Source organism: Sinohyriopsis cumingii, unplaced genomic scaffold (genome assembly GCF_028554795.1).
Source record: "Sinohyriopsis cumingii isolate HCF-2022 unplaced genomic scaffold, ASM2855479v2 utg000349l, whole genome shotgun sequence".
NCBI lineage: Eukaryota > Metazoa > Mollusca > Bivalvia > Unionida > Unionidae > Sinohyriopsis > Sinohyriopsis cumingii.
The window spans coordinates 1,125,027-1,137,626 of record NW_028315889.1 but is presented as its reverse complement, the minus strand read 5'-3'; the positions used below and the strand labels follow the sequence as shown (position 1 = coordinate 1,137,626).

General features: G+C 35.2%; 1 protein-coding gene across 13 annotated transcripts in view; it reads right to left on the bottom strand.

The window, feature by feature from the left end:
* LOC149774308 (E3 ubiquitin-protein ligase HUWE1-like) overlaps nucleotides 1-12,600 on the bottom strand; it is a 292,364-nt gene that overhangs the window by 42,827 nt on the left and 236,937 nt on the right. For 11 of the 13 annotated variants that reach the window (XM_089945481.1, XM_089945488.1, XM_089945484.1 and 8 more), the window contains 4 exons: nucleotides 9,357-9,465; nucleotides 7,468-7,583; nucleotides 2,384-2,598; nucleotides 1,583-1,877 (listed from right to left, as the gene is read on the bottom strand). In XM_089945481.1, the coding sequence (XP_089801607.1) occupies nucleotides 1,583-1,877; nucleotides 2,384-2,598; nucleotides 7,468-7,583; nucleotides 9,357-9,465 (735 nt within the window). The remainder of the gene's footprint in view (nucleotides 1-1,582; nucleotides 1,878-2,383; nucleotides 2,599-7,467; nucleotides 7,584-9,356; nucleotides 9,466-12,600) is intronic. The other 2 variants (XM_089945487.1, XM_089945485.1) reach the window with 2 other exon arrangements.

The window sequence follows — 12,600 nt, the reverse complement described above, 5'->3', positions numbered from 1 at the left end:
GAAGATTGGGACCGAAAATCAGGAGGTTTTTTATGGCATTTTTAAAACCTTGTTTTCACTAAATACTGACCGATCTTAAGGGACCTGTGACAATAACCGAGTCAAAAGGGAGAGGTAGTGTTATAGCAACTCGCGGATGCTCAAATCTTTTCATTGTTCGATGAAGTTAAACACAAATCTAAATTAGGCAGAAACAATAAGAAAACAGAAAATTAAATAAATTACTTTTCAAACATATTTATACCATTTATTTTTAATAATTTTTGGGAAGACAAGTTTGCCTAAATAAATGCATTTAAAACTTACCATGTGATGTAAAGGAGTTATGGGTTGGCTTATGTACACTTTTTAGCGTTTATACCTATTCAGTTTGGGGTGGGTGGGGTCGGCTTATATTCGAGTATATACGGAAGGTAAGATTAATGATCTATAGTTTCCACCCTGCTCCCCAGTTTGTACCTTACTACTGATTTTAAAAATGAAAAGCATTGAAGATATATAAAAAATGCACAAAACTTGCTCATTTCATTCACTGATTTATATTTTCTAACTTGATTGTAACCACATGGTTTCTAATATTACCATCATTTTCATGGTTCAAACCTAATGGAAGTTTTTAAAGCAAACAAGGAGCCTGCTCACTACCATTTTCTGGTAACTGGAAGAGTCCATTTTCGGTGAAGGGATGGATGCAATATTTCTCCAAAAATTTAAAAAGGGAGGAAAAATATTTCCTTGTATTTAAATGTTAAAGAAATTAATAAAATTATCTGGAGCTTGCAGAACACTATGAACTAAATCACTCCTCATGTGTGAACAACACATCCTTGGCCATACAAATATGGATACTATGTTTTGCTGAAGTTCCATTAGGTCTGAAATGTGAAGATGACAATGTTATGGACCGAAAGTTACATTCAAGTTAGACACTAAACAAATTAGCAAATTCTGTACATTTTTAAACATCCTTGATGCTTATTGTTTCTAAAATCGGTAAGGGGGTTACAAACTGCCAGTAGGGTGAGGTGAGGTGAGGTGGGGGTGGGTAGACTATAGCTATGAATATTTAACACTATACTCAAATCTTCAACCAAATAACTATGAAAATGCAGATCATTTTCTTATGCAAGTCTTCGGTGCTAAAACCATGAACTTTAAAGTGCTGGCCAACAGAAGCCTGAAAGCTTTTTGGCTAGCCTGACCCCAGTTTCATTCCGATTTTCTGTGTTTCACCACACATTGAGATTTTAAACAAAATATCTTAACTATATTGACATAATCATTTCTTTTAATGGAAGAAAAAAGGTAAAAAAAGGAGAAAAATGATATCTTTTATTCTCCAAGGAGTGACTAGAATTTGATGCGAAGAAATTTTCAAAGGTTTCTTTATCAATTCAAAATACTATCCATATTCAGGATACCAGAGCCTTCGTTTAATTCATCCAATCTGATTCATGCTTGGTGGAAAATGTCAATATTGTCCAACAATTAAAGAAACAACCCACCAAATGTTTTGTAAAATCTCAGGCAGAGGGAGGTCATTTTCAGATGTTTGGTGAAACTGGGGCCTGTACCTACAAACCTGCATGCCTTAGAATCGCAGACAGGGAACCAGAACTACCCTGTGTAAATAGCCGTTCCTGCATAAGCCGACGATGTCGATCTTCATACTCTCTCCGCAATGACTGGGCTTCTGTTGCAAGATCAGGTGGCAAAACTGCCATCATGCTATCATCCATATCTGCAAGGACTGATTGCCGCAGTGAAGGAGGAAGAGAGGCAAAGAATGTTGTGGGGTCTACTGGTGTTTCAGGGTTAGACTGTGCCTGATTTTGGGCATTCAATCTTTCCTGCTCCAATCTTTGCTGAGCCAAAACCTATTGAAAATGGAAAATAAGTATTGGTAATTATCTTAAAATGTTTATTACTGAAATTTCAGGTGCCAGAAATTTTTTTTGAACCTCTTTTTGATTATACACATGAAACTGTTATAGTCTATTCTTTTTTTAAAGGGACAGTCTCTACAATAACTGAATTTGTGTGGTACATGAAAGCTTAAAACATCTAGTTTATGCCAAATTATTTTTCCAGGTGTACAGTACATTGACTTTGCAGTACTTATTAGTATAATAATAGGAAAGTCTATCTACCTTCCTCATCTCCCATAATCTCAAAGTACAAGTTCACATTGCTGGGGAAGCCAGGAACATGTAACTTTTATTTGCACAAGACCACCAATAAATGTTCTGCAGAGTATCATTTACAAAAACTATCTAGACTTTCAAAACTTAAAAAATACTAATCTGAGTCCAAGCAATGAATCCAAAATTTTGAATAAATTTATTTGAATTTCTTGTGTGCTGCTTGTAAAGTGACAACTTACTTCCTCTTGTATGGAGGCTGGGAGTGCTGCCAGGAATTCCTGGCTGACTTCCAGGACACTGGCGGCATTGCTGTCAGGCTGTTGTCGTTGAGCATGTTGCTGTTGTAGCCGCTGAAGCCTCAGCTGCTCAGCAATAACCTCTTGTCGAATTCCATCTGGGAGAGCAGCGAGGAAAGATGGGTCCACTCCCGCTAGCAAAGGTGTCGATGATGGTGCTAATTAAAGTGAAAATAGAAAATATATCCCAATGTAGATATGGTCTTGTTTGATAAATACTGAAGTGAGAAATGTACAAATTCTTTGCAATTTCATTACAAAATAATAGGGGTCTCATTAACAATGTGATTAGTAATGAGTATTATGATAAAAAAACATTGTTGAAAGTGTGATAGATGCTACAGTCCATAAACAAGGCTAATGTACACAACACAAATTGCTGTTGTAGTGCCTAAGTTGACATAGTGGTTGCATATATTGTTTGTCTTTAGAGTTAATCCATATTGCAAGGGGTGAATAAGGTCATTGTCTATTAAACCAGCAAGAGAAAACTGTTTGCGGGATTCTATTGATAGTGTTCAAGACTTGTGATGTTTGTTGTTTTTCTCCCAATATTAAGTGATTACATCCAAATCACAAAGCTGTTGTCTATTCAAGTTGGTGCAACTGGCTTACACAAGTTGCTTAAGAGTTAATCCCTGTATGTCATCTTTGAATGAAGCCGTTGACTTTTTCTCTCGAGTAAATGGTTCTGTTTTTGGATGAGATAATTGTTTCTTTTTATTTCACTAATTGTTAGATATGCAATGCACATGTACAGATTTTTCATATTTTCCTACAGTCCAGTCAAAACCGTCTTTACGTTTGATATTACAACCAAGCACTAATAACTTGAACACCTAAAACCTTAATAGCAATGGATGAACCTCCAACTAAAAGAGACAAATTTTAAGGCTGGAGAAAATAATTATTGTAACTGAAAGAAGTGAAAAATAGCAGACCACTCTCAAAAAAGTGGTTTAAACAAATTTAGGTTGTTATAAAGGAAAAGTAATTTAGAAATGATTTCAGATGCTAAAATATGTGATCTTCAAATGTAAATGTGATTTCATGTTTAATGACAGAAGTATATCTTTATTGCTATATAATTTTGGTTTTGGATGAATGCATACAATATTTTAGCAAGGGCTATTAATAAAGAATATAATCTATGTACAGAGACTGGTTATTTTTCTTATAATTGTTCTAAAACTGGATGTTGGAGACTGGTCTTTTTGTACAAACCTGCTATGAGAGACCACCTGTCTTGAGACCGCTTTTTGTTGGTAGAAGGGGTGGTCTCTCATAACAGGTTTTACTGTACTGATCTTTAAAATTTTAGTGCATATGTAATTATTTACAACATATACAACCATCAGTAAAGTTGGACAGTGCCCCACATAATTTGTTAAGGTCAAAGCTGCATGTGTTGTACACTTGTACCTTCTGGATGGGCACAATGTTCCATCTGGGTTCCCTTTAAGAAGGTGCAAGAGAGCAACACACTCAGACACAGGCTGTTTATAGGAGCCTTTTTCACACCTTGTTTTCTTTTTCAATCATTATCGATTCCAATGTACCAAAAATTTATTGATGATCTCAATTCTGTGATTTTCTTACTGAACTGTTTTCGTTTTAGCATAGGAGTAATCCTTTGCAGCTTTACTGTCAGGAAAACGTGTGCGAAATAATTCACCAGCGACACTAGTAACTGAAAGAGGAAGGTTCAATTATAAAAGAAATTTACTGAACCAAATTTCGGTTGAATTACGTCAAGGTTCTCTTTGGTATTTATATACTTCGTAAGTTGTGTATATTGAAACAGCAAGCTGATGTTTATTAGCTTTTTCATGGTGTTGTATTTCATGGGCGCCTCCATGCCTAATAGCAAAATCACATTACAGAATTTGCAAAATGTAAAGTTTTCTCCTTTACTAGATGGTTTCACAAACCTAAACAAAATGGCACAATTGTCCTTCTTGGAGAAAATTCTGAATATTCTGCTTTCCTATTCAACATGATTAGTAGTTGAGTATTATCAAGATGAGATACAGTGACAGTGGTTGCTGTTGTTGTTTTGGGGTTTAACGCCATCTTTCAGCACATGATAGGCTATGTATGGCGGCCAGTATTAATGGTGGAGGAAGAACCCGGTAAACCCCGGGAAGAACCACTGACCCACGAGAAGCTACTGGCAAGCTTTCTCACATACCCACATTGGCCAAATCCTAGACTCGAACCCATGCAGACAGAGGTGAGATGGCAGTGACCCGTAACAAAGAACGCTTTAGATCACTCAGCCACTCAGGGGCCCCAGTGACAGCAGTAACTGTTTGCAAAATCCTATATGGTGGATAAAGACAGGCATGGTAGACTTGATTTCGAATGAACCAATCATATTGTAGAACTGTATTCCTATATATATATGCGATACATTTTTATCAAAAATGAACCAAGTGCCCGTTCTAAAATGAAAATTGCATAGGAAATTTTTTTATTATTTTTTAAAAATTAAAAAACGTATTTTTTGCACACAAAAATACGTACACCTGTATTCAAGTCCAAAATACAGGACAAATATGGAAAAAATGGGACACTTGACAGCTATGTTCTTACTCCTAGCTCAAGTCATCCACAAAATTTTGTACATGTGATGTAGAAATAATTTTGTTGTGTGAACAATTCTTTTCATTCAGTCAAGACAGCTAGCTAGCCTTAGACCTTTTGACACCAAAATATACTGTACTCTTTCATATCTCAAGTGCAAACTTTTTAGAAAGTTTGATAACTGCATATGATGGAGAAAAAAAAACTACTCCATATGCCGAAAGTAGAAAAAAACTACTTCATATGCCAAAAGTAGAAAAAAACTACTTCACATGCCAAAAGTAGAAGTCTCGTTTTCCAAAATACTTTATGAAAATCTGGGTATGTTGATGATCAGATCTGCAACATTTTTTTTGCCAATTCCAGTATAAAGTATTTTAGTGAAAAACCATGTCAATGCCACCATTTATACAAAAGGAATAGTTGTGGACAAGTTTTAAGATGGTCACTTTGATGCTATTTTGGCAGTTAGATGAACACGAGTTTCATTTGGAACCATCTTTTTTGGTTCAATAAACCTATGCTGGTATGGCCATCTATTTAGAAGTAGCTGTTGTGAGATTTTTTTAAAACTTTGTGAGGTTACATTTGCATCATTTTCCTTCAGGACCAACTAAATATTGTGAGGAATATTTTCATGAAAAAACCATTTATTCAAGAGGATTGATGATTTTCAAGCTGTTAACCACAGTGGCCATGTATATGACAAGTAAAGACCCCTACCAGCTGTTCCGATGGTGCATCTATAACAAAATGTCCAAGATATGCCAGTTTCATTCAGGATCCACCTTTTGAGTAAAAATGTGCGCGCATTTCAAGTTTAATAGTCCTCTAAGTAGTTTCAAGAGATGTGTGTATGTGATTTGGATTTTTAATGTAGCTTTAACAAGTTTTCAGTCATATTGGTACAACGTCTGCAGTATGGCAGTTGACAGTGATGTCAAGCACTGGGGCATCATGCCATGGACATGTAGTATCTTGACCCACCAAGACACATATCTTGATACCAGGCCAACCAGTCCTAACACTAACCACTTAACACTGAATGTTTAGTGAGGCAGATATTAGTAACATTTCTGTAAGTCTTTGGTATGACTTTGCTGGGGTTTGAACTCATGACCTCCTGTATCCAAGGCGGATACTCTAACCACTAGGCCAGACCTGCCAACCCTGACGAGTCCGTCTCTGTAAGGCAGTTGATTTTTTCCCCCTAATATTGATCCGTTTTCAGTAAGGTGTAACAAAATATCAATAACTGCTACTGTAAAGCTGGAAAACGTAATTAAAAGTTCAACACAGCTACAATAAACATTATGTTCAACTGAAAAGGTTGTAAAGTATGCGTCGACTTTATTTACCACTAGTACAGTTGCATAAACTTTAGTTCAAAACCCTATGCAACTCAATGGCTTGTTGCTATCTCTCAGCTTGACGTAATTCTTGGAAATTCTTTTTCCATTTCACATGACGATGGCCATCATATCTCGTGCCACGAGACATACTCAAATTGGCACACGATGCCCAATAAAAGTAATTGTGTCTTTTCCAGCTTTTATTCACAAGAATCTGAATACTCCTTTTTATTCTTCTGTGTTGATTATTAACACTTTTTTTTAGAAGCTTATTTTCTCTTTTGTCTTAAACATGCACTACTTTCTGGATGTCATTTTTAAAAAAAATTCTACAATCAACAGTTTCATCATGCAGACACTTTGCATGAAAAAATAGGTGCAGTTTAAAGCATTGGGGTGCTGCTGTAAAGTTAGTCTGGTTCTCTGACTAATTTCACTAATTCTAATATGAAACCTGGAGCCAAATCAAACACGGATGAACCAGTGATCAGGATTTTTTCCAGCAAAAATCATTTTTCCATAGGTCATTTATGATGATCACTGTGGTGGCCACATTAGGTATCCAGGTGGCATCATGTTCATTCAGTACCAACTTGGCCTTGGGATGAATGTGTATTTAAAGTTTCGTGGCAATCCTCCAAGTAATTTTGGAGTAGCAGTGATAACAAACTTGAGCAATGGATTGAGACAACATACAAGGCCTGAACCTAATAAGCAAAGCTTAAAGTGCGATGTGGACAGGTATACAGATGGAAAGCTAATAGTAACAACGATGTGGTAAGGCATAAAAAAATAAACAAACTAGATTGATGAAGCCAGGGCAAATTATAGGTCAAACAGACATCACAACTCAATGAAGTTTTGATATGGAAATGTTAAAATCAACCTTGACCCGTGTCAACTTTTAAAGCAAACTATTAAATCTGGTTCATATCTATGTAGTCTATCAAAGCTGCCAAACAGAATAAAAGTAGGAGTCAATATGTCAAGATGGATGTACAGGTACAAGTACAGATGGATCAACAATGGGATGCACCTACCAAAGAATATGGCAAAGATAAAGAAAAAAAAAATACAAAAAAGTAGTACCTGATGAAACAACCTCAGATGAGCTGGAACTCTGAGCAGAGGCTGAAGTGGATGAACTGCTGGCTGTATTGGACTCACTGGACGAGTCTGATGTGGATGTGCTTGCTGTTGTCCTGCTGAATGAAGGTAATCAAAATTAGATACAAACATGGAAAATGTTTGAAAACTGAAATTGAAACAGTTCCAAAGTACAATGAAACAGCTGTAGCTTTGCAAATACCAGAAAGGTAATTAACAAAATAAATTCTATAATGAACTTCTCTGAAAAATAAAAACTAAGTCCAAGTGGGCCAGATTATCTATCACCCATCAGGGCAGTTGATAAATGCCAGCTTGTGAATGCAAATAAGTACTGTCACTCCAGATGGGGAAAAAATCTTGCAGCACAAAGTTGCTTAATTGTCTATTAATGTTAGTCTAACTTATTTTCTTTCCTACCCCATTTGAATAGGATCTCTTTTTTGGCATTAAAAATAATGAGCAATTTATTCAATATGCATTGTCCCCTGGAACTTTACAAGACCCTATGAACTTGTCCCCAGTTCACAAGTCCCACTCTGAATATGTATACAGTTACTTGCCATTACAAAAAGAGTTTGCTTTCAGGTGAAATTTCTTCCAATGCTTTTGATTGCACATTATTTAAAAACTGTTTTAAGATTTCTCATATTGTTGCATATTCATCAGTATCCTGTGGAACATAAGCATCATCTGTCCAACAGACTTTACAGCCTTAAATGAAAGCATGGATAAAAGTATGGCTACTTAAAAAACTCAGAAAAAGTAGGGGAAAATGGATATATTTTAAAAAGAAAATATCACATTTTTGTTTACTCATACCCTCCTTCCCAAACTTTTGTGCGTGTGTGTCTGAAATAGAGAGTGGGACCTAAAGGTTGAAAAAGTAGGAAAAACCAAAGCCTGGAAAGACTGCTAATAATGAAAAGCCCCTATGTCATGATGTCTTGTGCTAAAGCTGCTCAAATACTGTTCGACAGAGATAAAGTTCTATTGATGTTACTTTTCATGGCAGCTATATTTAATAGTGGGAAAAAAAAGGTGTTTAAGCTTGATCAATCTGTTACATTTGATGTCTGTTATGTGGCATTTCAGAAGTAGTTTTCCATATTTAGTAACAACTTCCATATTTAATAGCAGATTTATAAAACTTAAAGCCATTAATACCAAATGTCTCCTTTAAAATCTGGTCAGATTCTGTCATCTTTGAAAGAAGTTGTTTCCCTTAAAAGTAACAGCAATCATATTTCACAGCAAATTGGCTTTATATAGATCTGAAAGTCATTATTACCTGATTGCTTTGTTAAATTTGGTCTATTTCTGATCAACAGTTTCTGAGATGACCTGGAAATTGTAGCTATATCTTATGGTTTATCAGCGTCATTTGTATTAATCTGAAAGCCATCCATGCCAGTACTGTGCAAAATTTGGCCACATTCTGCTGAGTGGTGTTGTTTTAGGTTGTTTTTGTTTTGTAACTGCACCCTAGAAACAAAACTGAAAGCCATTTATGCCTGGATATTTTCTGTCAATTTTTGTCAAATTCTGTCAAATGGTTTTTGAGAAGCTGTTTAAACATTTTTCTATATTTAGTAATGGTGGCTATATTTGATGGTTGTGTAGCTGCATTCAAACAAATCTGAAAGACCTTCATGCAAGGATTCTTTCCAGTCAGTTTGGTCTAAGTCAGTCGAGCAGTTTATGAGAAGAACTCAAAGCAACTGTGAATTAATGATTGAAAAACCATAGCAAAGGCTCACTGGGACTTGTGGCCTGGTGCACTACAAGCTGCACATATTTAACCCTTGCATCTAAATTTATAAAATTAGTTTCTTCAGCTATCCATCCTGCAAATAAGTAAGTCTAGGTACCCGTCAGAAGTGACTGCTGGCACACTGATTCCTGCAGCTACTGAAGCAAGGTTGGCCAGATTTCTGTCTGCCACACTGCTGCCACCCATGCTAAACTCTTGTGGGCTATCTGTAAAGTAAATGACAAATTGTTAAATGCAATGAAATCTTTATGAAAGATTGTTAGAAATTTACATATACAGCCTACTGTTCAGCAAGCTGTGGCCAAATATTAATAAAGATTCTGATCAGGCTTGGAATAATCTGAAAATCTAGAGTCACAAGACGTGTGCTTTACTGGAGCTTCCTTCAGGGGTGTAAGTATCAGTTCTCTGAATAGATTTAAAATTACTTGTGTAATGCATTAAAAAAATTCACCCAAAATGATTACCTATGTACAGGCAATTTTCAAAAGCAGAGCCAAAAGTAAATACAAGAATTGTGTGAGCAACAATGTCCCCATCAGAAAAACAGCTCCTATACCTTCTCTGTTTTATAGGTGTGAGAATAAAAAGGTATCAAAATCAATCAGAAGTAATGAAATGTTTGATCCATAATGTTGTTGTTAACTGTGTATGAATAAGGTTTCTGTAGGATTGTGATTCCTCAGCAACCTGGGACAAAAATGGTCTTTAAAGTCCCAGGCATATAATGGCAATTGAGACTGATGTGAAGCTTATGAGACAAATTCATTCATGTATTGAAAATGGAGTAGAAAGCAAAGTTTGGATTGCACAAATGCCAAATGTCTATTAGTTAATAAAATATGTGTGTATTTAATTTCATTCAAAAATAAAAAGGTGTACATAAGAAGTCTTTTTCTTAATTCGTTTCGGCTCCTCCATTTACTAAGTGAACCATGGACACATGAACTAATCTTATTCCTATGAGAAAAGACCATGTTAGGATCAATAAAACATTCAGAAAATATATAATTCCCTTGTTTTTGGTTGATCTTTTTTATAAAACTATTTTTATGGATGGAAACTTTTTAAGGTCAGTGTTCACAGAAAATCGGAGGGTTTGGATATCTGGATTAATGAGGTTAATTAAATTTGAAACTTTAAAAAAAAAAAAAAAGCATATTGGTTATTGTTTCTTTTATACTAATAGCTAAAAATACTAAAGATGAATTATTAACAATTTGTGATTATGGCATTTATTACATGAAATGCAATCAAATACTACATAGGAATCAAAGAACATAAGATTGACAAATATTTCATACATTTGGAAATGACAATAAATGTTTATGTTATTGGTTAGGTTTGGCTGGTGTCTGTTGGTCAACAAGAAAAAGGTGTTTTACCAAGAACACAATGCAGCAAAATTTAAATAACTAGACTGTAGATATCTCATTGGTTTTTTTTTCTGGGCCAATCTTGGAGTGTCACTTATATTTTTATTAAAAAAAATTATTTTTCAGCTTTAAATGATTAAAATTAACCCTGAAGTGTTTTATTCCACGAATTTATCTAACTTGTTATACTGAAATTTATGAAACCTGCTGACTCAAATTTATTTTAAAAATCTCTTTCAAAATTTTTCTGCTAAAGGTAACTGCATGCCCCATACCTGCGATTCCTTATTGTATGTTACTTCCTATGCTTTAATGCACAATTTATCAGTCAAATTTGTTGAGTAAATGTTGAGAATTTGTTTAAATGTTTTCTACTTTTTCATAGCAGCATCCATATCTGATGGATAAACCTGAGGTCTTCATTTTGGGATGCTTCCTGTTAAGTCTGATCAAAGTCTAGTCTGCCGTTTTGAGGAAAGATTTTGCTAAGAGCAGCTTTCTTACGTTTAGCAATGGTGGCCACATCTGAAGGCGGATCAACATCATTTGTTCTGGTTTTTAATAATAGTAGCCATATTTAATAGCACATCAGCATCATTTTCACTTTAAAACTCTATGCCAGGATGCTCTGTGCCAAATTTGTTCAACCTAATCCACTGATTTTAGCAACTGTTGACAGATGGACAACAGTCGCAAGTCCATGTCAAAAGTTCAAGTGGTCCTCTGGGCAGGCAAGTTAGTCCCTTCAAAGGATTAATGCTCTACTGGCTTAGAAGACTTTCCAGGAATCTAAGATATGACCATTCTTTTAACTGCAGAGTGTTGAAACCAACCATTATACAAACAATGCCCAATAAATGAACTTTAGACACAAAATCTGAAGTCACCGTGTATGAAATATAGGTTAGACATTTTAGCCAAAAAGATACAGAATTTATCAAAGAGCACCCACCCAATGTTTCATGGTTCAAGTAGGATAGCATGTATATAATATGCCAACAACATTTATGGTCATGAGCAGAAGCCAGTAAAAGATTACATAATTTATTGGTCATAATGAGCTCTTTTGCTGCAATAGTGGTAGAGAGAGATGTATATCAGTGTTGCACCTAGGATCCCAAGGGCAGAGAACACTGTGCACTTCTCTCCAAATATGACGAATACATAATATTTTAGAGGGACCAGGGAAAAATACTACAGCAGAACTACCAACAATAGTGCTACCTTCCCCCAAGATAATCTTGCTTGCTTTGACAATTTTGCCACCTTAACTTCATCATCAGCACTGTCCTATCTTTTTTCGTCATGAACACGGTTTTATAAAGTATTCAAGTAACAAGTTCATAAAAACTGTAAGATGCAGTAAATATTCATTTTACAGAACATATCTGGCAATGAAATCATTCAAGGTTTGCACTTGTCTGATAACTTGCAATGTGAAGTCTTTGATGGTTGCTAGTGTAACATATTTAATGTTGAAGGCACATTTCTGTCAAAGAAATAACTGAGGTTTAATGACAAAAGTGTCTAAATTTATACATATAAACAATTTGTCATTTAATCAATAAATTAATGATTGAAAAATAAAAGCCAGCAAAAATGTATCAACTTTTGCGACTGTCTATTGCTAGCACCAGCATAGACATGGATGGGCTTGCACTAAAGAACAGAAGGCATACTTTTTATTTGTTCTGTATCAAAAGATATGCATACAGATTTGAGGACACGTGGAAAAACAATACCTGCAAACAACTGTTTAAGAATCCAGAAATGTGAACATCAAACACAATTAAACCCAAGCATCAAGTACAGTCAATAGTGACCTGCTACTGAAATGACTGAGTAGTACTCATATTGAATGCAAACCCTCCGCTTCATGATTTCATACTGGATAGAATCCAGAGAAATTGCCAAAAATTAATAACTTAACCTAAACCAGTATAATTATAGTTCACTAAGTCATGG